At 40.5% G+C, this 27,831-nt stretch overlaps 1 protein-coding gene across 2 annotated transcripts; it reads right to left on the bottom strand.

Annotated features, from left to right (window-relative positions):
• Positions 1 to 75: 75 nt before the first annotated feature.
• On the bottom strand, positions 76 to 23,423 carry phldb3 (pleckstrin homology-like domain, family B, member 3). 2 transcript variants are annotated; one of them, XM_080038894.1, is made up of 15 exons: positions 22,954 to 23,423; positions 16,597 to 16,751; positions 16,314 to 16,424; positions 15,531 to 15,674; positions 14,750 to 14,878; positions 12,569 to 12,751; positions 9,935 to 10,045; positions 7,871 to 7,972; positions 7,393 to 7,477; positions 6,493 to 6,646; positions 4,624 to 4,705; positions 3,825 to 3,974; positions 1,807 to 2,014; positions 1,469 to 1,554; positions 76 to 895 (listed from the first exon to the last, which is right to left on the bottom strand). In XM_080038894.1, the coding sequence occupies exons 2-15, from the start codon at positions 16,747 to 16,749 to the stop codon at positions 761 to 763; spliced, it is 1,833 nt and encodes a 610-aa protein (XP_079895020.1). In that variant the 5' UTR covers positions 16,750 to 16,751; positions 22,954 to 23,423; the 3' UTR covers positions 76 to 760. The 2 variants fall into 2 exon arrangements, with proteins under 2 accessions (XP_079895020.1, XP_079895019.1); XM_080038893.1 differs by having other exon boundaries at positions 1,807 to 2,017; positions 22,954 to 23,420.
• Between the last annotated feature and the right edge of the window lie 4,408 nt (positions 23,424 to 27,831).

The raw sequence follows: 27,831 nt of genomic DNA, 5'->3' as shown, positions 1-27,831 counted from the left end.
ATTGTTTTTGCAGTTATTTAATGTCAATCAAAAATTAAGCTAAAATAAAGAGAGCACACTAAAGCAAACTTTTCTTTTATGAAAAAAAAACATTTAATAGTGCATTCATTACAGTGTATGCATTCATTGACTTGCGTGACAAACCCATATACATTTCCAAAAAATAACTTAATTCTTGAAAATCTACCGTAAGAAACAGGATGATGACCATAAATGGAAACATTTGACAATATAAAGCAATCCAAAACAAATGACAGCACAAAGCACAAAGTCGCAGAACAAATCCAGACCTTTCTGACAGTCTGATAAGAGATATGTATTGGATTGAATTATATTGCACAAGTGTTGCTATTATTGTGTCCACACCCTATGGTAGTGTGTTGTATACTGTAGTGTACACCGGGTCTGTGACCAGCAGGGGGAGGTCGGGCTCCAAGAGTAAAGCCTCCCAGTAACAGACACCCACTGTGCAGGCTGGTGTGTTAAGCTTCTAGTGGTTTGCAGCTTGGTCAGTGGAGAACCTCCGTCACCGCTAACACATTGCTCTTTCAGTAACAGTTTTGTCCGATGTATTCAAGCACATCTGTTCAGCACCTCGAGCCCCTGCACCTCTGCTTCTCACAGATCCATGAGTCCGGGTACAGGATCAGCCCCCCCGAGGAGGATCCCAACCAAACCAGCCCCTCAGACAAGGAGGAAATGACTGAATGCATAAATGCACTGTCCGTTCAGTAGCTTTACAGTCACATTATGCAACAGGTCAGTAGCGGCTGTGCTCGTCCGTTGCCGTGACGATGACATCCATCCAAATCCGCATGGATTGTGCATTGGTCGCCACCAGAAAGAAAAGACGGTCGTACGTCTTCACACAGAAGGTCAGACTGGGCCGTGGAGACTGAAGCAGAGGGACAGACAGAAACAGTGTGATCAGTGTTTTTTGACAGGACTCAAGGTTTTTTTTACTCATAATGGATTTGTTTTGTTTATCTAACCATAGAGTTTTCCATTCTGCTAGCTCAACTCAAAATAAATCAAAAATAGCTTTAAATTGGTTACAAAAGTTCATTTGAAGCAGGTTTATTTCTGCTCCTGGGTAACGTCTTTACTTTTCTGAGAAGCAAAAGAACAGGCTGTTGTATTTGTTTAAAATAATTATTTGGTTTTCACTGGAACCAAATATTGTTTTTAAAAACAAACTAAAGCAGATATTACTATTGCTCTAATTCAAAAAAGAGGGACTGGAGTAAAAACAATAGCTTTAACAATATGTTTGATGATGGCTACGCAAGACATACATCACAATTTGCAAAAAGGCAGCAAACCTCTGGGCTTCACTGGCTTGTACATCCAATAATATGATGCCAAGGGGCTTTTAGCATGAAGTCCAGTTTAAATTGCATTCATCAAATTGTTCCCCTGCAGACTTAAAGTTTTTCTGGTTGAGTTGGTGTAGTGTCTGAGAACTCACAGAAGCGGCTGTTCGTAGATGGTCGTAGTAAACTTCTTCTATGGCCTGGAAGTAGATGACTCCCTTTAGCTTCCTCTCATCACAGTCTGCAGCAAAGGGAGAAGCAATTTTAAAAACAAAACATTTGGTACTTTAAGTTGTTCTGTCTTCATTAAAAAAAAAAGTTGTTAAAAAAATACTAAGCAAAACAGGTGGAGGATGGGAGGCTGGAAAACCTTGTTACTGATGCAATATGCCATAACAACACAAAAGGCTTTTCATTCAGGCACACACACACGCACGCGAACGCACGTGCACACGCGCACACACACACACGCACCTCTACCAGCCAGTCTAACCTGTATAGTAGGCGAGTCGTTTGTGGTCCATGTCAAACAGGAACCATCTTTTCTTCCAGGTCTTCACCCTCCCCCCTCGTTTGGTGAGGAAGCCCGCGCAGCGTCGAGGCTTGAGCCGCAGGTCTGTGCAGCCGGACACCCCGTGACCCAGAGACTCCAGGTGGGAGCGCAGGTCAAAGTTTAGAGAGAGGAAGAGGGGCAGGCTCCTCTGCTGAAGAGACAAACACAGTTTATATGTGACTGAAATGAGGCACTTCCATTGACGTTAAAGAAATAACAGTTAATAAAAAAAATTAAAAAACTTTAAAGACTATTTATTGGCATTTTTCCATGCTTCATTTGACAATGTGGAGAGACAGAGATGAACCAGGGTCTGCTTCGGCAAGGACTGAGCCTCTATGGTACGCTCTCTAACCGCTACACCACGGAGGGCCCCAGCAATAACATTATTCTAATAATAACATTCCATGCCTTATATTATAGTGACACGTGCTTTTGGGAGTCTGTTATCAGGCTTTAAATCTAATTGTATGGGGTCAGGATATTAGGTTTGTCTGTTTGGTATAAAATATTTGTGTTTTTATAATCAAACAAGAGTAAACATGCAGTATGTTTGCTTGACTTTTCCCTGGATCTACATATTATACAGTACACTGCTTATAAAATCATTAGTGGTCTAAAAAAAAATTAGTAATCAAATTTTCAGATAATGTTCTCGAATTATGACTGACTATTGATGAGGCTCTCAGCACAGAAAAGCAGGAACATATTGTAACTAAAAGGGGAACTCCATCCAGTTTACATATCGAAGGGGAATTCATTAGTTGAAAGACTTGTTTTTGATACTACGCTTTTAACAGAAAGACTGCGTTACAAAAAGGGTGATAGGAAGATGTGCTGTTTACCGGCCAGGGAGGATGTAGCATCCAGTGGATTGGGATCTTGAACTACCGGTACATTTTTTTTTAGGCACTGAAAGTCAAGATACTTTAGCCTGTGCTGTCTCTACTTTGCTTCTTTCTGGACTGTGACCAGCAGGGGGAGGTCATTCTTTATTTGTATCTATCTCCTGCAACTGCAACACTATGGTTGTTCCAAATCACAAACTCTTTCTTTTTTCTATTCTACATACCACATCCGACGATAAAAATAATCTAGTTAGGATGCAGTAGTCATACTATTGGGACATACTTTACTCTCTTATTTCATCATAACATTGCGCCTTGATCTTGCCTCTTGCTTTTATATCCGTCGCATCCCCGTTTGTTTTCATATGGAGGCTTCATCGATGTGACGTCACTTCACGTGCGCACTGGTTTGTGGGTCAGAATCGCCCAAATAGGATGCAGTTTTCAACACTAACAATCTTGGCCGCATGAAGTAGGACATCCGGGTACTTCTAACCATCCTAAATCTGCCCACAAGAATCGGGACATCCTAAATCTTTTTTCTACATACTATATAGTAGAAAGTATGCGATTCGGGAACGCAACCTGAATATTACTCAGGTTCTCTTTTGGGTATTCCTAAAGTTATCTTTCTATGTCTAAAATTTAACCTGCTGTAGTTGTCATGGTGTATTAACGGACAACAAACGTATGGCTTAATTAAAAGGCTATTTTACATTTTTTTAAATCTGAATGCAGTGGATATTAAAGAATTCCAGCAATTTTAAAGAGACAAGTATATTTGAGTAGTACTGCATATGTTTAGAAAAGTTGTATAAGGCTTATTTTTTGGGTTCAGAGGGAGAAGTGTTAAGTAAATCAGTTGGCGTTTAAGACCACAAGTTTCAAAATGTAAAACATCTGGAGGTGTGTAGTTAGAAAGAAACCTTATGTATCTTGGCTGTTGATATCCGTTTGTAGCTATCAGCTCTACGGGTTCATTAGCAGCTAGTAGCCAAGCACGTCCAAACTTCTAACCAAACAATACAGTGGTTGAAGTGTATTTTGGGTAATAAAGGCGTCACATTTAGACAAGTAAGAACTGCTTTATGGTTATCATTTCATACATACCTCTGGGGACTTTGGGGGAGGACTGGCTTTTGGTTGCTCCTTCGTTTCTGACTCTGGCCTTTGTGGGGACGGTGGCTCTGGTGTTTCTGTTCTGGGAGAGTTGAGCTCTTTCTGCCTTCTTTCTTCAAACATCAACCGCCGCTGCTCCTCCTGGGTGCATCATTGAAAATGATAAGCGAAAATATTCCAAAAGATTTATATGACCCTTTTGAAGGTATTTACGATGTCAGTGTTTATTTAATCTAACAGAGTTATATTTACAATGGATGTTTGCATGTTTAAAAAAAATCCAGTGTTAATACACAGCCTAGGTTTTGTCAATAGATATGTTGCTAGGTACGGTCTGCCACCTTTGTTTACATACCCTATGTGCACATACCCATTTACAGAGCCTAGGCTGTGTATTAAACAACAAAACAAAAATGCAGCAAACACACAGTTTGGACAGGTAGCGGGGTCGTGAGGAGATATTCACAGGTTTTGACTTGAAGTGATTTTGACAAGAAGAGTTCTCCAGAATAGCTGATTCCACCTTTAAGATTCAAATTTGAAAAAAGACAAACATTCCCCCTGTAGTTTTAAACCCCACATAAACTCACATGTGGCTACACATTCTTTAGTCTCGGCCTTTGTCAGTGCTGCAAACATGCATTACAAACATCCCCACATCTGCTGGTTGTTTTCTTGGACCAACATGTGTGAGCTGAGTGGGTGTCGGTGATTAGACAGCCGTGTCTAATGCAGTGTGTCGCGGGTGATTAGAGGTGTCGGTGAGTGTTTCCCACGGCAGGTGACTCACCCTCTCTCTGAGCAGCCTCTCTCTCTCCGCCTTGGCTTCCCGGAGTTTCTTCTCGATCTCCACCAGATCCAACAGACATGGACTGCCACAGGAGCAAAGCAGTATTACTCAATTCATCTGCATTACTGCAAAGGTTATGATACAAACTAGTCCCGGTAATAACAGAAGGGTTTTTAATAACCAAAAGAAAAAGAAAAATCAGCAGCAATTCAAATGTTTGTTCAGTAAATCAGAGGGCTTCCCTGCTCATGAGATAGAAAGATGCCACAGAGAACCAGTTCAAAAGTACACCTGTGTAACACACATTTACTTTAATCAAATACAGCTGGTATAACAGTTAACACTCAGTGTAAAGGATCCGTTTAAGGCATAGTATAATGTAGAGAAAAATACCACAATAGACTAAATATTCCATCTATGTTGACTCCCCATCCAAACGCTAATCTGTAAGCTGTTAAGGCTGGTCAATCAGAACTCTAGTTCCAACGAGGCCAAATCATGTGTCCAAGATCATTAAATCCTGGCACAGTATGACACAACCCTGTACTGTACACAATACATACAGCACTAACTAACCAACATTCTCCTTCATAGATATGTACCTGGATATTTTCAAATGTACTCTGCAACAGCTCTACTTACGATCCCTTGTTTTCTTTGGAACTATGTACTGATATTTACTCAGCCCTTACCTTATGTTATAGTGCAGCCTTTGTAAAATGTACACTTTTCCTCTGAATACATTTTTATACAAAAGCAGAGCTTTGGTGTGTTTTAGGAGTCTTTTTTGTGGACCAGGGACAGAAGTTTTTTAGTTGTAACAAGAAGTTATGTTCATCTCTGACAAATGTGTCACCACTGCAACAATATCTATTCCTGGTGTTTTATGGAAAAGCCCATGTGGGCTGGACACTTGTATGTGCATGCAACACTACATGACATGACACATAACACTCCTAAAACAAAATGCACTGCACCTAAATGATTCTGCTGCTGCTATTTCCAATGTTGCTAGAGTTCCACTGTGAATGTCCAAAGCATAGATATAATATACATATACGTATATATGTCTATGGTCCAAAGTCCTTGTTGAGTTGTTGGTATTATATTTTCCTCGGTCATAAATTGTAATATAACTTTTTTTTTTTTTTAAATCTGGTTTGTCTAATTCTGACCATTGGACATTGTACTCTCCAAGTTAACATCTAAGAATGTGTCAAAGGTACAGACATGCTCCTTATTACCCATCTTCTGAGGGGGCGAGGAGCATGATCAGTCTTATGATCAAATCCAAAATTAATTGAAAGGGAAAATGAAAGTGACAGAAAAACTAGTACCCAAACCGTCCCATGTTTGACCTACTTTAATCTAACACAACTTTGACCTGCCACACTTGAGTGAACATAGTTACGCCTTAAATATTCTTGCTATTCTGTTGTTACTTAACTAACTGTCTGATCGCCTGACTGCTCATGTTTGTTGCCCCCTCAGATTTCATCGTGGCGATATCACCGTGTTCCCATATCTAAAAAAAATACTTCATCCTGTACAATGTTATCTTCACCAAAACCACGAAAACAAGACCCAAGATTTATTGAACTAGAATGATCTTTTACGTTATCTGCACCTTACAAAAAATATAAACATCCTCCTCCATAGTTGTATTCTGATTAAAAAAAAAACTTCTCACAATCCAGCTTTCTCCATTCTGTGAGCCAAGTTATGAACTATTAAACATGTATTTCTGCTCGTACTGTTGCATATAAATACTAAAAAGCACATAGACTTCTAAACACACATTTAAAAACCCTTCTTCCTTCCCCTTCCTTCTACAAAAGTGTTCATCAGACGAGCAGTGAAGTAACTGACCTGGCAGCGCGAGAGCTGGTTGCACTGTTGCACGGAGTGAGGAACCCGCCGCCGTTGCTAGTGACAGGACTCTGCCCGATGCTGTGCCCGTTGCTCAGCCTGTGAGAGAAATTTGCCTTTAGGCTCTGGCTGTCTGAAATGGTCCTCACCAATCCTGAGATATGTGGGAGATAGAGAAAGACATACATTGCTTCATATGAGAATCTGTGCAAGTGGTGGCTGTGTTTCAGGACATTATTAAATGACATTGGTGAAGTTTTTTCTTTACAGCATTCAGGGAACATACTAATAAAAAGTAAGGAGAAGGACTGGGGGGGCGCTGGTGTAGTGGTTAGAGCGTCCCCCTAGACTAGAGGTTCAGGCCTTGCAGCAGACCCGGGTTCGATTCCGGCCCGGGTCGTTCTCTGCACGTCATTCCCCTCTTTGCCCCATGTCAACTCTGTCTCTCCAAACTGTCTAATAAAGTATAATGTGCCAAAAAATAATCTTAAAAAAAAAGTAAGGAGAAGGACACACACCTGACAAGACTTGACATGATTTTTTTTTGGGATCAGGCTTCTCAGATAGGTGTGTGTGTGTGTGTGTGTGTGTGTGTGTGTGTGAAAAATAGATAGTACTGAGGAGATTTTAGGCTTAAGTACATGTATGCTCTGCTCTACTCTCTGGCTCATCCGGTCCGTACAGGTTAGTCCTGCTTTCTGCCTACGTAATAACAACCTACTGACACACCTTTTGATTTGACTAAAAAGGGAGGGAACAGAGCAAACAGTAGGGACAAAACGAGGCCATGAGTTCACAGAGAACTCGAGTGTGTATTGTTCTGTATGGTGGTGCTCTCGGCTAAAGCAATCAAGAGGCACATTAGAAAAATAATAAAGAGGAAGGCTGGTTATAGCTCACCCTGTGCTGAGACCGGTCTGTCAGTCAGTCTGCTGCGATGCGAGCTCCGTCTTCTGGGCAAACTGACCGATTCTTTGCATGGTTGCTACAAAATAAAAGACAGTGCAAATTGTGTTAACCCGAACTGAAGCGATTTGACGATGAAACAATTAATCCACTAGCTATTTTAATAATCGATTCATCATTTAAGTCCCTTTTTTTAAGCATTGTTTACTTAACATTCACAGCTTCAGGCATCTCAAATTTGAATGATCGCTGGTTTTCATTGGCCTTCTATGACACTTAACTGAGTATCTTCGAGTTTTGGACAATTGGTCGAAAAAAGCAAGACATTTAAAGAGGTCTTAATGTGAGTTATTCAACATTCGCTGACATTTCACAAACTAAAAGGATTGATAGTTTCAATAAACTGATAAAATAAAATGATTCTTAGCTGCTCTAATAACACATGCTGTATCCATGGTGACATGTTGTGTACCTGAGGCGGCTTCTGAGCGTTCAGAGGGGAGAGTGACATCATGCAGGGGGCTGAGCCGGTGATGTTCGACCAATCGGTGAAGGGCTTCTTCTCTTTGAGAACCTGCAGGACAAGATTACGTTTGATTTGAATATCTGTTAAAAAGCCTGGTTGCCAGGCAGGCACAGAGACAGTCTAAACAGCCAAACGAATGCACTGAGAGTTTAACAGTGCAAATGAATTGAAACTGCAGGGAAGATGACACAAACAGTGACTGATGGAAAGTTACTGCTTTAAAGACATATCACAGCTGGCTGAGAATGAGAACTCCAACAGGCATAGTAATGAGTTAAAAAAAATTATCATTCCCTCACCATCTTTTCCTCCAACCCTCCCTCCCTGCTTGACTCACAAACACATGAGCAATTCAGTCGCCACATGCAGTCAACTGATTAACCCTTCTCTGACTCTTTCATTACACCACACTAGCACATGCCCACTGGCACTAGAGATTTTAACACTCAATGATCCTTGTGTATAGTTTTCTTCTACATTTAGTACATACAATATCTAAGATTAAAATCTATCACAAACTTCTTATATTGCTTGTTACTTTAAACCTGACACAATCTAACAAATGTATTTATTTACAACCTACTGTAAAAGCAAATGTTCTCTCAGAGACACCTATCTCACCATCAATGTTCACTACACATCTGTCAGAAGTAAACCATATCTTTCATCTTATCATATCATAGTCATACACACACTATCATCTTGTCTGACACTGTCTTGTCCCTGTCATCTCCTCTGTACTGCCACTCCCTTCTGCCCTCCCTCCAGCTGCTCCTATTCTCTCACTTACAACAGAACCCATGAACCGACCATTAAGGCAATTTTCTGACAAACACAATGGTAACGCCCCTCAGATGTGTAAATTAATTTAAAAAGGCCTTTTTATTTTTAGCTTACCACTTGCTGCAAGGATGTGAAACTTCTGCCCGCTTTCCTTCGCTCCCTCTCACACATCCACTCACATGTACACACACATTCACAAACGCAACACCCTCCCACACACTGCTTACTCCTCCCTCTGTCCCTCTCTTCCCTCCCTCCAGATTGAGCTAAGCTCTCTCTTTCTCTTTCTCTCTCTCTCTCTCCAAGTCTGATTGGCTTTTTTAATCGTCCACATCTCGTCTCCTCCTAATTTTAAGTGGCTAAGTATGATCAAAGGCAAACCACTGGTTATATGATAAAGTGCCAACCCAGTTTAATTATTGACTCGGTAAGTCACACACTTGGAAGATGAAGTATTCATGATAAACACTGATAACACATGGCTGAATGTTAGCCAAATAATAGTTATTGGATATTTTTGATAAAACTGAACTGAGACCCGGTGAAAAAGGAGAGGTAAAAGACAAAGTGCTTAGGACAGTCTGAAATCAATCGCTATTCATCTTACAGGGAATGTTTGGCAAGACTTTAAAGTGCACCGGATGGAGTGTTAATGACACAATTTTCATTAGATTTTGCTTATCCGGTTAACAATGAAATGTGTTAAAGTTCAGACCTACAAATTATTTCACACACAGCCTCTTTGATACGAACAACGCCATAAAGATGTACCATTTTCTACAAGTTAGCTTCCTAGCACAGCTGATCGGGGTAATCTAATTAGTTAACTCCTTAAAACAAGCAATCGCCTTATATAAAGATCTAGTAGTGAAAAATGATAAGGTGTCCCCCAAAGTTCATTCTGTCTCTTCCTCATTTGCTTCTCAATATATAATAGAAACTACTTACAGACATCTCACAAACTAACCAAAGCTCTAGAAAATGCACTCAAGATTTGCAAGGGTACTTAGAATATAGACATTCATCTGAAATCAATAGTGCACTACATAGCAAGTAGAGTGTGATTGCAGATACTAATGCTCTTCCTTTCTTTGAGAAGAAATAAAATGCGGTTTTCAAATCAAATATCCCAAGACAGACTAATGAACGCGCCACCAGAATGAACCTGTTATTTGTAAGGGAGCAGTAGCAAAAGTGATAATGCTAAAAAATCTAAATCCATGTTACCGTTTGAGTTGTGTGGATGAGTTCTCTCCTCTCTTTCCTCAAGGCGTTCAGCTCCCGCTCCTTCTCCCTCTCCATCTCCTTCAGCTGTCTCTCGAACTGCTGGACTCTCTCCTGAAAATTCACAACAAAACCCCCTTCAGCGCTGACTGCCATATGGTTCCTTCCCATCAAAAGAAATGTCATGCGCTGTAATTGATTCATCTGGATTCATTATGTCGTGATGTAATATTGACTAAATCACCCTGATGTTACGTTGTGTGTGTTGTGCGGGCAAATCCAGAGCCCAGAGCCAAGCTGTTGGCTCCTCGGGCGAGACACAATGCAAATCAAACATCCACTTTGCAAGTTAATGAGAGGCACGAGAGATACATGTGACAGCAGGGCTGAGAGTGCAAGTCAAATTAATGATGGACTGATATTAATTCAGCCGCTTAGGACAGAGAAAGTGACACAGTGAGATGCAGACAGACAGACAGACAGACAGAGCGTATAGTGATGAGCTGTCATTTGCAGCTGAGTCAACTTCCATTCCTCTCACACAATCCCTCTCTGTATCTCTCACAGTGCACTCCTCCCCTTGCATAGTCCATCTAACTGAGGCACAATGCCATATTATTTTCACATTCTATTTATTGTCTACGTTCATATGTTGCTGTGGAATTGGACATGTGAATGGAAAAACTGCCTTTTGGAACTTTCCGTGTCAGGATGTAAACTAGAAAATGCCACTTGGCGGTTATATGCCAGTGAAAGTACAGTGATTATAAGCAATGCATTAAGAAGGCAAACATCTCCTTGGAAGCGACAATATGGTACAAGGTCACGGTGACCTCACAATATGTAAAGATGCAGTAACCTTTGACCTCCAAAATCTGATCAGTTCAGATTTGAGTTAGTCAACATTTGTGCAAACTTTATAGAAAATGTAAAGTTTGCGTTCATACGATATTGCGCACATAAGAATGACACGCACGTATGTACAAATAAACAAACAACCTTCGGCTATCACGCCTGCGTGGAGGCACAACAATTATCTCAAGGTAAAATATTTCACAGTTGCTCTTACTTTGGGCTAAGTAGTAGAAGTTAACATCCTTAAAACAAAGTCAAGCTGTTGAACATAGTACACATTATACACCTGCTAGACATCAGCATGTTAGCATTCTGTTGTTGCTTTTAGCTCAAAGCTCCCCTGTGTTTCAGTCAGTACAGCCAACTGCTAGCATTGCTGTACTCGTTAGTCACTTTTTATTAGTCCTAACCCTAACACTATCAAATAATACTCTGCGAGGCAAACAATAAAAGCAAAAAATATATTCAGGTAAAAAATTAAAAAATCTACACTGTTGAGACAGTGTACATTCTTTGCACATTGTTTAGAGATTGATTTTTTTTACCTGAATATATACATATATTTTTCAGGTGAAAAAATAATATAATATATACAGTGTTGAGACAGTCGGCCTCTTCAACTGATCATGTGAATCTAAATGCAAAGAGCTTCCCTCTCTCTGAGTGTGTTCCATTTCTTAACTCTCTCTGTGAGAAAGCTACTGAGCCCGGGAGTTGACATGGACGTAACTTTCTTTCAAAATAACTCAATATTGAACAAAATAATTCTGATGATCTTTTTAGCCGTGACAAACCATCTAGCCTTGCTCTAAAACTTTCCAAATCCACTCTAGTGTTTTATCTTTCCATCTTCTCCATTGTTGACACTGTCCTTCTGATTTTCTCTTTTGATCTCTCGCTCTCTCACGGTAGCCTCTGATGTAATTAAGCTTTGCCCTGCTGAGTCATGTGACAGTGTCAGGGTGATGCTGGCGAGAGCAAAGTACAGAGTTCATGCTCATGTTGTGTGGGGGCGGACAGGTCTTAACCTGCAATGACAACCATGGACTGTAACTGGAGAGGAGTGTGTGCATATGTGTGTGTGTGTGTGTGTGTGTGTGTGTACACTGTAATTCCCATATACTGTATAAATTCTGAATTAGACAATCTAACGTGGTAGTGACTCCCTTTGGGCAAATAATCCAATAATACTGACTTTTAACTGAACAAAAATAGTATACAGTATGAGCAAGATTTGTAGCTTTGTTGATCAATGCCAACAACTCTGTGATTATTGTAGGAGGGGCTCAGATGTGTGGCTTTAAAGATCACTCGCTGCTCTGCCTTCTCCTTATGTTAACGCTGTAGGGAGGAAAACATAACTTCTGAAGCTCAAAACTGGAGGATGGTGAAAAACAGTTCAGGAGGAAAAATAGCTTTTTATCCTGTCACAAATGAAAGAAAAATAGCAAAGAGATTGGGAGGAGGTGGGCGACTGTGCAAGAAATTCAATCATAATTGTAGGAGTAGAGGCTGATGTAGGTAAACCCAGACAATTTTCATGAGATTTTTTAGATGAGGTTAAGATTTACACTTGGGTCCCTGTTATTTTGTCCACCTGTTATATGTTCATGACTGACATTACGAATATGTATTGCAGGGAAATTCGGGTGGAGGTTAACCCCACGTGGGTAAAAGCTGAAGTGAAGCACATGACATGCAGACACGCTGTAAACTCCTACTGCACGACAGAAGCAGCTGTGAGATTCTCAGAAAAGATTCCGTGTGAGACATGTTGTTTACCTGTGCTGTGTTGACGGCATGTTGCTGACAGGAGATGTCTTTCTGCATCTCCCCCTCACTCTCTCCCTCCTTCTCTTTGGCCACAGAGCTCTCGTCCTCCTCCTCAATGCCGCTCTCTTGCTCCAGGACACGAAACTCCCAGTCCTCAAAGGCCCGAACAGCCGCGTCCATCGCCTCTTTCTCCTGCGTTGAAGAGAAAAAAGATTACGTTAATAAAAGACGTTTTTTTAACATGCCTTGTAAAAGTTTTTCCACACCGCATGCAACCTTTTAAATTAAACCATTTGTATGTGTATGTATGTGTGCAAGTGCGTTAAAAGAGAATACTTTTACTTTTATTACTTGTGTTTGACATTGTTTATGCGCTATTATTTTTTTCTGAGTGGTTCATTCATATACTGCTGCTGTGACCCCAAGGGATGAATAAAGTATGTATTGATCCATAACTCTAATGTGATAAACTGAATTCAAAAAGTGAAATAAGTAACACCTGACAGGTTACATGTTATTTAAGGGCAACCTTTCTCAAAGCTAATCTGTGAAGAGATTTTTTTCCACAAAGACAGACTTCAATTACCGTATGGAAATGGAGTCAATTGTAATCGGCTACAACTAAATAATTTAATAATAATAATCATAATAATAATAATAAAATCCATAAATCCATGTTGAATGAGTTTATAGTGTGTGCAGCCATCTTACGTCAGAATCATAGGATTCAAAACACATACAATTTGACTTGAGTATTATAATTCAGAAAATTACTTTTTAAAGAAACGTTTATTTCTTGGGACTTTGTCAGCATAAGCAATGGGTTTAATGCTACAATGCCAAAATGAGCCTGACAAGAGGGTTAAGACATACAGACACAAAACAAACTCAAACAGCCTCACTTTCGCCTCACAAAATACCTTCTCTATTGTTCTTGTGCAGTGTGTGCTTAAGTCCCTGTTTGTATGCGTGTGTGTTTTCAGTGGTGCAACTTGTGACAAACCAGTTTCTTTAACATCTTTCCATATAAATCTTGACATCTTCACCAAACCTGTCATTTAACACTGCTTTTAAAAACAACTCACAGCTCTCGTCTTGTTCTGTCACATTCACGGGGAAACAATACGTCCCTATGTGCTGTGTGTGTGTGTGTGCGTGTGTGTGTGTGTGTGTGTGTGTGTGTGTGTGTGTGTGTGTGTGTGTGTGTGTGTGTGTGTGTGTGTGTGTGCGTGTGTAAACGTTGGAAACATTGACACATCCGGCTGAACAGGTAATGAACGATCACACATTGTGAAACCTATGAGCAAAACTCTGTAGAGCAGCGTCAGCACCGATGCCAACAGTATAAACAGGCATCCGTTTCAGTCTTACATTGGACAGATGCCAACAACGTCATATATTTGATTTTCAGTATCATCCTTAAGAAACAAGTTCAGAAAGATAAGAGACTCCTCATGGCATTGAGACTGTTATTACTCAAATGCTGAATATTTCTCAAAAATGTATTGAGATTTTAATTTCAAAAATCTATTCTGGAAAGTTTGTTGCGTTTGTAAATATACAATTCACAGTCTTAACCACCTTAAAATTAATTAACTGCACACAGGACATGATTGTGCTGGTTCTGACAGGTAATCGATTCACCTCTAATGTAATAGATCCTGTACTTAGATAGCATCACCTTGCTAGTTTGATTACCTCGATTTCTGTTCTGTCAGACTACAGTTGTACTGTACGTCAGAGAGTCGAATAAATAACATTGCTGGCCTCATCCATCTGTTCAACTGATGTTCAGGTGGCTTTTTGTTTTTCAGATAAACTTTAGAAGTATTTTATGTAATAGATGTATTCAGACATGACACTAAGCTGCATAGCTGCTAATGTTTTGGAAGCTAATATTAAGGAATCATTTGACATTTAAAATGATCTCCCAATCAACTTGCTTTCAGAGTGTTTCTGTCTGTCAAAACATCTTTTGATTTATGTGTGTACAGTGATCTTAGAAGGAAGAAGAAAACGACCAGTTCTCTGTCATTCTCTATGCATATTAACATAAAGGCCTCCAAGTCTGACAGGGACAAGTGTCGGCTCAGTCTCAGACAAGAAAGAGCTGAACGTTTTGAAAAATAAACATGTTTCTTTCTACAATGTTTCATTGTGAAGTGGGCTGTGTGAAGCTCAGCCACTCACCTGCTGTAGCTGCAGTGTTAGCTGTTCTCTCTGGCCCTCGGTCTGACTGGAGATCAGTTTCTCCTTCTCCTCGCAGCTCCTCTTCAGTTCCTTCAACCTATGTCTTTCCTCCTCCAGACTCTCTCGCTCCTGCAGTGACAAACATGTCAAGAAGGGATTGAAGCAAGAGCACAGTCATCACCTGACATTTAAAACCAAAACCAAAACAATTTCAAAAGAGAAAAAAATATATGACACAAAAACAGTGTTATAGTCAGTTTTACACCATGTCTGACTTCAAACCAGCTCTACTCCAACAACCGTTGCATGGGAATTCACTTATCGTTGACTGATATTGTGTGGATGTTAGTAGGCCTAGATCATAATAACTGAGCCCACACATCTCTACATGTGAAATTCCTGAAGCAAACATTTTCTGTAATGTTAACCATCTTCATTGTCTCCAATAAAGAAAAAATTCAGTTGGTCAAGAATCATGACAAAAACATGTATAAAACATGTAGCAAAGTAAAAACAAAATCTTGATTTTGATAAAAAGCATTTTATTCTTAATACCTTTTGTCTTTTTCGGGATGTCAACAACAACCATGGGAATTTAATTGACATTGACTAATAGTGTGTTAATGTTAGTTTTTAAAACTCTGCATGTATAAAATTCCTGAAGCCAACTTTTTCTGATACATTGAACTGTCTTCATAATCACCAACAAAGAAGAAATTCAGACATAAAACAAATAGCCAAGGACAAACAAAAGCCTGGTTATCATTTCATTCTATGATACCTTTTGTCTGTTGGTGTGTCTGGGCTTCTCCCTGCGTCTCTCTCTTGCCTCCTGTTGTAGCGCCTGCAGTTTCAGCGTGTGTCTGTTTACTCTGTTCCTCTCTGTCTCCAGCTCGCCCTGCAGCAAGGCAATCTCCAGCTGCAGCTAAAAAGGACATGGAGACAGGCCGCTGAGGTGAAACGTATTGACCAGAGGTTGAGCAAGTCACAGATATGCATTCCTTTACCGTGACTGTGTCGGTGGGGCTGTGAGACTGAAATGTGCAGAGTTCAACTGAGACTAAAATGAAAATCGTTTGAGTGTTTCCATGAACACAGGGTTCTTGTTGTTAATTATTTGCAGCAGTCATATCACCTTCAAAAGAACCCTTCGAGAAACCTCGATCACCTGTTATTCAACAGAAGGTGAGAATGAAATCTCTTTCATTCAATTTAGATCTAACAATTATGATCTATGAAGATTTCTCAATTTAACCGATCAATCCTAAAATCATAAAGTAAAGTAAAATATCTAAAAATAGTGAAACAATACTTTCTATAATTTATCCAATAATTTATGAGTCCAGGAAAAGCTCTTCCAATCCCTTCTTTCATTAAAAAAATTATAATATAAAAGATAGTCAATAAATCTGGAACCTGCAAATGTTTTCCATTTTATCGTTTGTCATTTTGGAACCTGCAAATGCCCGACGTTAAAAAATGACGATCAAATGGATTTTGATAATGATGACCCAATTAACTTTCTCTCAACCGACACCATTTTCCAATTGACTGACTTGCTCACCTCAATCTTCAGTTCCTCCTTGAGTTGGTCGATCTCTGTGATCCGCTGCTGGAGCGCTGAGGGCGACGGCAGCACTCTCAGTGAGCTCACCTCCAGCTTCTTAACGCAGGTCTAACAGAAAGAAAAAGACAAAATCACCCCCACATGCCAGCTTTAAAACAGTCAAAGAGTTTAGTCCTGAAATGTGGGATGACTCAATGGCTAAACTGCATCAGCAAGATTTCAAATCCATTGACATGAAAGCACCAATCGCCATCAACAGCTTCATCTCACTCTCACTTACCTTCTCGCTCTCCGTGCTGCTGCTCTCTGTGTCTGACTCCGCCCCCGAAGAGGCGGGGCTTCCACCTCCAGTCAACCTGGCGATCCACGGCGGCCGCAGGTCCTGCTGCCACTGGCCCCTGGAGCGTTCCATCTCCATGTTATGTTGGGGCATTTCTAAAAAGGCACAGACAGGGGAGGCAAAGTTAATGAGAGTGACAAAGCAGAGGGGACGAAGGGGGGTTCTGGCTGGCTTACTTTATTGTGGTAATCTAATCTGCTGAACGGTTTGAAGGCGTATGAGGGATCAGGTGACAGTTCACTTAAGGGATAACACTGCTGAGTAATACTTCATAAGCACAGAATTCCCCAACAGCTTCCGAAAACAGGTCCATGATGGAGGGGAAAAACACCTTGCAGTAAAGAGGAAGCAATAGCAAAAGAGAGCGGAGAATGTAGGATGTGGCCGATGGTTTGTGGTTGTGTTTCAGGGTTTACCTCCATAGTGAAGGTCTCTGGTGTGTGTGGACACAAGTGTGATTAATGATAGTCTTTTCTGTCCAGCCTTCTGAGGCTTTTGATGTGCATGACGGTATATGAATGGAACTAGAACAATAAATGAAATACTAAGAGGACGAGATTTCCCATGAAAAAAGTTGGAGCACATCAGAACAGACTTTGAAGCACTTTTGTGTTCCGTCTGTCACTTTCATGTGCATTTAACTTAGTAAATGTCTTTGTTTGCACTGTTCTACATCAAAGAGCTTCCCAACGTTTGGGAATACAATGTATGTCCACCTAAACGGCCTATATCATCATCCCATGTCTTTATTCTATTCTGCCCTTTGGTCCTCTACTGTGTGGTCTCTCTTGCGTGCACGGGCCAAAACCAATTTGTGGGAAAATACTTTTTGAAAATCCTATTGTTTAACCTTTTCCCACCATGTTCCCTGGCCTTCTGTGACCGCCCTCACTCCTTGTACCCAGACCTTATTAGGCTGTAGGGAGTGCAGGCACAGAGATAAATATACAGCTGAGATATGAGTGAGGGCTTCCAAATAACCACTGACATCCAGAAAGAGATTGAAGAGGGGGAGAGAAGAGGAGACATGGACAGACAGAAGGAAGATGGCAGGAAGTATAACATGTCAAAAGCCAGTGTTTTTGTTTTTAGTGTTGCAGGGAATGTGAAACATGCAGCTCTATACTGATGTAGATAGTTGTTTGATATAAAAATTCATGTTCACAGAAAATCAATTATTGACATTTCCCATCATGATATTCTTATGGCTGATTCCAATTCCACCACAATGCAGTCATGTGGTGAAGAAAACGCAAATTAACTTTAAAAGGATATGATATTGATATATAATATCTGGTCTTTTCTGATCCTAATAAGGCTATCATAAAGATTATTTACGCACCAAACAATGGAAACAAAATAACAAGTGTTCAAGAAAACACTTCAATTGAAATGGCACCGTCACTTTCAGGCCTGCTTGATGACAGTCACTTGTGTGGAACATAAAGTAACCCATGCTGACTCATCAATTTCAGTTTCACAGATATTCACATTACTGAAAAATACCCAGGTGGTTATAAAAGAGAAGTGAAGTGTGGACTGAATAAAAGTCACACATTTGACATGGTCTCCCCCGCAAACGTTGCTGCAGCTTACACCAGGCAATTTCACAGGCCAGAAAACACTTCCATTGAGAAAAAGTGAAGACAAAACCCCAGAACAAAAAGCTAATTTTTACAATAAATGTTATAAAAACACTGAGATATCGGAGTGCTCCGGTGGCGTAGTGGACAGAGCGCGTACCATATCAGCTCTGGCCTTCGATGCAGTGGTCGCAGGTTCAAATCCGACCCTTGGACCTTTACTGCAGGTCATCCCCCCTCTCTCTTTCTGTGTCTCCCCATTTCAACTCTGTATCTAATAAAGCTTGAAAATGCCAAAAGAAATTAAATAAAAAAAAATTTGATAAATATGTTATTATATGTAATAAAAGTTGCAGACACTTAGCAACATGTGTAAAACGTTAAACTGGCAGAATGCAGGATTTCAGTGTGTGTGTGTGTGTGTATTCATTGTTTCGTCTGGATAAGTATAGAGAAACATACTACTAATTGCTGTCCCACTTCTAATAACTTCTACTGTCTGCAGTCCAATAAAAACTAACAACTTCTAGGGTAAATAATGCAGAGAGAGCTACATTATTATCCAAACAAACCAGAGTTCAAGGGTTTGCTGTCTGGCATCCAGCTAAAGTCCATTCAGATACACTATCAATGCTGCACAGCCGGCAGAGAGAGAAGAGGCACTCAGGAGTGAAGTCCGGGCTTTCATGTTACTGTAGCGGTTTGTCAAATGCAACAAACAAACACAATGAATGCACTGACCAAACAAGAGAGAGTGAGGCAGTAGGAGACAGTAAAAAGAGCAGCAACGGATGATAAGAAAATAAGTAGAATAAGAAAAAGAAAGAAAGAGGGCCTGAGAGCAAGTTCAAAACAGTTCTGTGCTCAAAATAATTGGGCTTGATTGTGGGGAGGGGAGCGCCTCTGGAGGATATGATAGCAGAGTGGGAGTGAACAGAATCACAGTTCAACATCAAGTATGCATGTGTTTATGTGTGACTGTGAGTTATGTAACAAACAACATCCAAACTGATCCTAGAAGACTTCAGGACTTCAGGCTGCGATGCGAATCATCAACCACAACCACAGATCAGCAGCAACAGCTTATCCACCGTCACACGCACGCACGCACGCACGCACGCACGCACGCACGCACGCACTACCAACTGAGCTAAAGGGCGCCCCCCTACTGCTGATAGTTTTGACAGAGATTCGGTTGTGATATTATGATGGTAGCAGTTGCCTCTACAAGACTTACATAAAAAGTTATTCAACAGATTTCCAGAGTATCATTGCGATGACTAAACTGAACTGTGTTAAACTGGTGGACTGCCCCTGGAGTGTTTTCTAGTGTCGTTCTATACACTGCTGTCAGTGTGTTTGTGCCCCTCTGTCACTAATACCTGGGCCTAAATAACTTCAAGTTGAACTAAAGTGAACACAGTATATACTTCAAAACGATGACAATAAAACACAGTAGCAGTCTGAAATGACCTTGTCCCTGTCAGGACCCCTCATTTGTCGGTCGCTAAAAGAAAAAGTGGGGCTAAGCATTGTGTACACAAAACCATAAATTCAACACTGACAAAAGCTATATTCCACAGGCAACACACTGGACAAAAGAGCTGTGATGGTGGCATGCACTGTGTGGGTGTGAATGCTGATTACAACCTGTCAACTGCGCACTCAATGCAAGGCCACTATAGGGAAAAACATGTCACACATTGAGCATGTGAGCAAAACTGCCATATAAAGGGTAAAATATTACATATTGATGGGGCTTTTTGTAGAGATAAAAATGAATTATTGTTGTTTGTGATTGTGTTCAATCACAATAACAAAAATTCACGTAAGCAAAGTCATATGCGAAAAACATATCAACACTAACATTTCTAAATGGTCTATTTGAGATCGTGGGCAAGGGAAAACTTTTTGAGTAGAAAGTGAAGTGACCCAGCTTTGAAAGGGACTAATCTCTGGGTTACTGTGTACTGCAATGTAAATAGTAGACATGTGACGTGTGTCAGCTCTGTGATCTCACCACAAGCTCTATTTTCTATCCAATGAAATCCTGCACATTGTCAGTCACCTTATTGATGTTTCACACTGTTACATGTGGATGGGCAAATGCAAGTCTAAGTGCAGAAAGTTTGTAAATAAAGTAATATAAGTGATCAAAAATTGTGCAGGATTTATTTGCACTTTTGCACAACTTCTGATCCCACACAACTGGCTATGATATTATGCAAGAACCTTCTATGTTTTGATGATATAAGAATAATAATATTGTAAATTGCAACTATTTTGGCCATGATTGTTGACAGTGGCCCATGCCTAATTATTTTAAACACAGTGGCATGACACACGGACCATAGGGGCATCTACAATACAGATGACAAAATGCTTCTTTGGTTACTGTAAGACCAAAACCAGCTAAAACCAGCCTTCCAAATTATTAGACCAATCTTTTTATTGGACACAGTTGCAGGCTGGGCTGTGGCTTCAATCAAACAGACCAAATCTCCAGTCTGTAAAACTGGGTTCTAAAGCAGACCTGACGTCATCACATTAGTATCTTAAGCACACAATGTTTCCAGGGAGAACAAGTCATTTTTCCCATTTCTATTGTCAAAATGGAGACAGCTAAGTCCTTTTTTTGCCACTACTTTGCTCTGGCCCTGTTTAGGCTTTGTCTCTAACCAAAGAAAACGTGGTTACAGTCTTTCATTGTTTTAGAAGAATAAAGTTTGGTTAGAAAACCTTGCGCTTTGTGTCACAGTACACTACCGGTAGTTGCTTTCTGAAAGAATTTATGAAAGGGGTGACAATAGTTTCAATGGCTATACCCTTAATGTATGAGTGGATGTGTAACCTACATATGCATTTAATATGTTCTCTGCACTCATCTTCTTTTAACTGACATTTGAATGGACTCGTCATTCAGTACAGACACAGAGCACGCTGTCATTTGATAGATGAAATGCTGTGGACTACCCAGGAAGCTCTCATCATCACAGTGCTTGTGTGCGAGCAGGAAAAGCAGGTGAGCGGAGGGAGTTTGGGCTCTCAAATGTGAGAAAATGTGACAAATCCTGACTGACACCTGGTTGGCAACGCATTTGACAAAAACCACTGATGCAACAAGTTAAGCAATTACAGACAACATAGTAGGCCGACTCATTCTGGATTAAGCAATTGACTAACTGAAAAAAGTAGCTGACTTAAAGAAACAAGATTTCAATTATCCTAAACGAAGCAAGTGGATTTTCGGCCAATGTATTTCTGGACTCCGCTGTTTTGTGGAGTATTTTTCTACATTCCTGTCCTGCAGACGAGCTGATGTCAGTTTGAAATGTTGTGTAGTGGGCTAGTGACTACAATGCCATCTTTATGCTTACAAAACTTGTTCAGCAATTTCACTCATCAGTTGTGCATGTCAGGTCCTGGCGCCAGTCCCACAGAAACCAACATCAGACTGTTCACCATATTGATGCTTTTAAATCTAGTTCAGAGGAAGCTGATATACCTATTTCAGCACAACCAGTAGCAAGGCCAGGGCCATTTGTGGAAAAGTTCAAACAAGTGCCCTAATAGCCAAAGTATATTACCAATAACAAAATAAATAAAAATTAAATTACGAGCTTTGGATAAAACATATGTTTTTAAATTAAGTAAAATAAATAATGTAAGTCTAAGAAAAGGTCTAGGGAAAGCTACCTTGACTCTAACTGGACCTAGGTATCAGATAATCTCACCTAATGAATAAGAGGAAGTAGGCTCCATCTAATGTAATCGCTCTCACGCATCAGTTCTTGCTACTGTGTGCAGCATCAGACCCTGGTTGGTATCAGCAAAGGTTCCGCTGCACTGACAGAGAGATTCCTTTGGCCTGAGCCATTGCCTCTTGGAAATGTGATGCAAGAGAAAAGTGATCCATTAATGACAGGGCTCAGACACAGATCTGTCCAAAACAAGGCGTGTGTGTGAGTGAGTGAGTGAGTGAGAGACAGGCAGAACTCCCCAGACAACAAACCCTCCCAGCTCACTGCAAATCTCTTGTCGGGACCCTCCCTCAAAATGCACTCTCCCACCCACCAAATCTGTTTACCCTGTGTGTGTGTGTGTGTGTGTGTGTGTGTGTGTGTGTGTGTGTGTGTGTGTGTATGCGTGTGTGTTGATAGAGGGATAGAAGGCGAGATATCCCAGGGTCATTGTAAACAAAGAGGGAATTTATGTAAACTCAGGATGTTGTCACAGGACAAGGTTTGACTGAGACTCAGCAGTTTATCTCAGAGAAAGTGACTGTGTGTTTTTAAAGGGAAAAAAATCATCTTTAAACATGTAGGTCTGTATTCAGGCCAAAGGGCGGTACAAAACATTAAGAAGTAGCCTATGATCTATCAACTAGGACTATTTTAAAATTATGGACAGATAAATTACTTAGCTTAAAGCAAGAAGGCACTTTGTAAATATCATAACATCAGGTGGCATAATTAATTCATTACTCGTCTTAGCTGTGTGCAGATAAATTCAAATGTAGATATCATATAGTTTAAAACAAGAACTCCAGTTACACACACATAACCTATTAATGTAGGTCAGGACTGCCCCTTGAGCATAACCCTGACACTTTTGTCTGGCGTGGGAAGATTTTACATTATAAAACCCTTTCTGTTGACTTGGTGCAACAACAACAAAAAAAACACAAAAAATGTGAATTAAAGCAAGCTCTTACCTGGAATACGTGCTGCAACCTAGAAGACGAGAGCTGTTAGTCCTTCTTCCCATTCATATTATGGTGAAATGAAAGTGGAGTGGAAACGCGAAAATACTGTAGCGAAACGTCACTCCAGCCAACTTCAGTAGCGCGTTCACTTTCTGACACCCAATAAGCCAGGGGTCGAGTAAAGTCCTTTCGAGCTCGCACACTGTTTGCTGTGGGGTTGACATACACGTAATGTCCCACTTTCCTGTTCTTTCCTTTTATCTTCACCTGGTTTGATTGATTCTGTCAGTCAGTCCCAGGGGAAAAAAAACAATGACAGAACGCTGCGAGCTCTGCTGTCGGCGTCAACAGGTGAGGTTGATCTGAGAGCGTGCGTAGGAGGGCGACAACGGAGGCGGGTGCCGAGTCCGACTAAATGAAAGTATTTTGTGTTCAAGGCTTAACTTAGAAGAAAAAAAAACGTAGCCTCTCCCTTTAGTCAGAGCGCACTCCACTGCCGTGTTTCTGTGCTGTAGCCCATACAGACAAACCGTGAGAGTCCCGTCAAGTCCAGCACCAAAATGGGATTTCTATTCTGGGAACTGACGGGGCTTTCTCATTGTGCAGCCGCTCAACTAAAGAGTCATCCAGGCATATTGCCAGTGCAGCGGAGTTAAAGGCCCGCTAAATACTTTTCATGACAACTTCCCATGACAATATTTCAATATCATAGTGATACACGAGGAGACTGCACTTAAAAAGGTCAAAATAGAGCAAGGGAAGTCGGGGTCAGTTGCAATATTTTTAATATTTTACTTCTGGCTTTGGGCCCCCACTTTTATCTTGGACCCCTCGGCAGATGACAAACTTAAAGGTGCATTATGTAACTTTGGGTGTGTCAGAGAAATTAACATTTTCTTAGGTTTATTCTCATAACTGAATAAAAAAAAATACTCACAAGAAAGTAGGATCCCTGGAACACTGCTGTTAGAAAGCTACCTGAAAAGTTACTGTTTCACTCTTGTTGTTTACAGCGGCAGGGCCCACAGTTTGGTATAGTCTTACATATAGTTCCAGGTGCCTCGAGATAACTTTGTTTTGATTTACGGTAGAATTATTCAATACTAAGAAAGAGGAAATATGTTTTGTAACTGCAGGCCTTGCAAATGTAAACAAATCCCTCTCCCCTGAAACTGCATTGTGCACCTTTAAGTATTCCCTCCATGCAAATACACTGTAAAGTCAATGTTATTTATAAATTGTATGTTGCAATGTAACACTTCACAAGTTGACTATAACATGGCATGGTGATCAATTGTGGCAAAAAGTGTCAAACCTTACAAATGTACACATGTACACCTGCATATAGGCCTATGCTATTTTGACAAGATCAAAGTTGGCTGTCAAATGAGGCCTTAACAGTAGCCTTTACTGTTACTATTATGCACCACTGTACAGTATGGTGTGTCTTTGGACCTGCTTCTCTCAGACTTTCTGCCAAATTGTGTTTGTATAACCGTTTGGGTAAGTCAACACAACCTGTTTAACGTGTTTATGAATTTGGATCGTGGCACTGTGGTTTTAGAAACTACCCAAGGAGGGCACCAAAGTTGGACCTTTTCAAATTCTACACACAGCCGCCCCCACAGCTGTTTTTGGTTGATCAGGCTGATAAGATATTTGTTCATGTTGTAGGTCGGTGGAGCTACAGCATATCGGAACATAATACATTTCTGCCAGCAAACCCCATCGGATGCACCACATTTTATAGATTACGCATAATGAGACTGACTCATAAATCGCTGGAAACTGAATTTATTGAACACTATATTCTTTTTTTAATCTATTGTTGTGTTCTTTTTCTTTTTTTCTTTGTAATTTTATGTTATTATAATGTTGTTGTTTTTCTTATTATCCTGTCCAGTTTGTTTGACCTAATGACCTCCTATCAAATGTCAAAGGCGTGTCTGTTGTGTGAAGTACTTTAATGTTTGGACCCAAGGAAGAGTTTTGGTTCATTTTGGTGTGCTGCTTATGATCCAAAATAACTCATAAATCAAAAATTATCAGGGGTTCTACCATGTGTAGCAACAGCATTACAAACAATATAGACTAATACACACATATTTCACATGGCTTTTAGTGGCTCAATATTAATGGAAAATGTGCACGATCTTTGCCAACACTTTAACAATTGTGAACATTATTAGAATTAAGTGCACCACAGCATCTCATCCCACTACCTGCTGTTGTTTGACAGTCTCCTTTTTTCTACAGCATACCTGCAGCATTTGGAGGGCAGCCATTGGAGACCCGTTACCTCATCTACTCGATATTCCATGACCACAAAGGCAGCGTGACTTACCGCTATTAGAAATCCCATGACTGAGAGTATGTACATGAACAAACTGCTCCAACAACACTGTCTATTGAGTAACACAAACACGGTGTAAGTCCCTACAACACAGTCTTACATTGATCCCAGTAGAGATTAAAATACCATAAAGCATTAGATGGTCACTGTAAACGCACCATTGAGTGCCACAGCCATGATCATTCCCTATTGTAAATGGTAGTGATGCCAAACACTCTTAGATGTATTTTTGACAATACATGAGATTAAACACTTTTTCTACAACTGTAAGACCTATCTGAAGTCAGTGCTTTGTACCACATATACACTTCAGGTCCATAGGAGTATTTTCTTCAGCAAGCAAAACATATAGTAGGAGTATTTTCTTTAGGGTCTGTTGGGCAAAACCCGCCCTTCATTCCGAGGGCTTTATCACCCTGGCTGGCCTCTTTACAGCTCCTTCTGAAAGGGCTGATAGTGTAATAGATTCTTTCCAGTGACATGCGGCCGGTGTGAGTGAGAATGGGCGGCAGGTTCACGGTGGCACAGTTTTAAGTGGACTGAGAGGGAGACACTGAAAGAGGACTGGCAGATGGGTGACACAGACTGGGTGAAAGGACAGCTGGCACCTTCGCAGCAAAGCGGGACCCAGAGAAAAGGGTCTGATTACTTCAAATATGTTGTGACTCTAAAGCAACATAGTTTAAGCTTGACTCCGGACGATTGTGACAAACACAAACACACTAACTTCCTGCTCTGAATTAAAAAAAAACAATGCAGGTGTCTCTCTGTGAGGACGCTAGGCAGAGGCTGTCTAATTATGCTGTTTGTCACAAGTGCTGACAGAGACAGCTGGTTGATGTACGTTTACGTGTGTGTGTGTGTGTGTGTGTGTGTGTGGTAACATTATTACCTTGCATGTGACCAGCCAACACCCACAGAGAGTGAGTCTGTTGTGCATCTTTTCTTTTGAGGAGTTAGAACCCTTGCAGGCATTTCACAACCAAAATTTCAAAGCTGTATCAAAGCTATTCATGAAATGACCCACCCAAATAACAACAAGTGCAGCTGAAAGGAATTGGATCAGCTTTAATACAGAAGACCCATATGCTGTGTATCAGGACAATATGGGCCTTTACCAAAACATCAACTCAGGGTTTCTGCAGATACCATATGCTATGCTCTGGTTTTCTTAAATTTAAAATGTGTATACAATCATTTTAGGTAAGATAACATGGGGATAGGTGTTTGCTGCTCCAACAGCCGTGATTGAATTAATGTAACCGATAGAGGAAACATTGAATTTATATAATGACACCGACAAAGTATCTATTTAATATGGAACAATAACATCATTGGAAATACCAGAACTGCTTCATAAGGTCAGTATCGGTGCATTCTAGCGTATCAGATCACTGCATAGCTGTTTATAATTAAACAATTCAAGTTCATCGCCATGTGGTCGATCTTTGCTAATCGTTACTACAAAAAAATTTAAACAATGCAATTTTTATTTTTCCAAAATAAATGTTCTCATTGTTTTTTATTGTAGACAAAGTCACTCTTAATCCATTCAAATGGTTTAATGGACTGCTTTGGAGCATTTCAGTTTTCTGTAATTGTTTAAATGCTAAAGGAATAAAAATCTTCCACTTCCAAAAAGGTGGAGACTGACCCGAAACTGGACGAAAGAAAAAAAAAACTCAAACCTTGTGTCCACAGCTAGTGAACACCCACACCCTGCAAACTCCACACGCCCAGCTTGTAAATCGCACTTTCTGTTACAAAGTCGTAGCCTCCAGCTTACTGCGATTATCTTCATTTAGTCATGAGGACTTTAGAATTGCTTTTATATGGTAAGTGGTATTCTCCAAAAGCGAGTACCCTCAAGTTTCTACAATCATTGCCCTGATCGCTCCTTTAGGCAAGAGTACAAATCTGAGGAGGAATCATTAGATATACCCAAGAGCTCAAAAGAAGCATTTTTGAAAACTGGCCCTTGAAAGCTTGTGATCATCACACAGCGTTCTGCAACATGTTTCCAAGGCAGAGGCATGAGGTTGAGTCAGAGGCCGACACTCCCAGACAAACCCGTCTTACTGGCCGATGAGCTCTTCCATGCAGACTGAGAGCAGCATGTACTGAATATCTGCAAATCCAGAGGCAGACTTCACTGTGCAGGATGCTGTACGTCTTATCTGACAAAGATAAGCAGACATCAGCTGACACCCTCGTCTCTTAGACATTAAGGGGAACAGATGAGAGTTGAGAGCATCACTACCTCAATGACATGTTGTCCATGGAAACTCGGCCTTCAGAGGTTCCGAATGCAAAATAGCATAGTTTAATTTTCCTGCTATGCAAAAAGACCATTGCTGGCTGTGTGTGAGTGTGTGTGTGTGTGTCTCTGAGGCCTTGGCCAAAGGAGTCCGGAATCGGTGGAAAGGCCATGTGGAAGAACTCAATCCCAGTTAAGCATTCATGAATACTAAACCAAACTTAAAATGGAACATTGCCTTCTGAACTTTTCCCCTTCTATATGTCCTCCCAATTTC

Source organism: Ammodytes marinus, assembly GCF_949987685.1.
Source record: "Ammodytes marinus genome assembly, chromosome: 13".
NCBI lineage: Eukaryota > Metazoa > Chordata > Actinopteri > Uranoscopiformes > Ammodytidae > Ammodytes > Ammodytes marinus.
This window is presented reverse-complemented; position numbering and strand designations above follow the sequence as displayed.

What these genes read in the sequence shown, in the direction of transcription:
- phldb3 (XM_080038893.1), bottom strand. Translation starts at nt 16,749, where the DNA reads ATGCCCCAACATAACATGGAGATGGAACGCTCCAGGGGCCAGTGGCAG. An exon ending in ATGCCGTCAACACAGCACAG is followed by an intron (nt 10,046 to 12,568) that starts GTAAACAACATG and finishes GTGAATTTTCAG; the next exon opens with GAGAGAGTCCAGCAGTTCGA. An exon ending in AGAGGCTGCTCAGAGAGAGG is followed by an intron (nt 3,975 to 4,623) that starts GTGAGTCACCTG and finishes TGATGCACCCAG; the next exon opens with GAGGAGCAGCGGCGGTTGAT.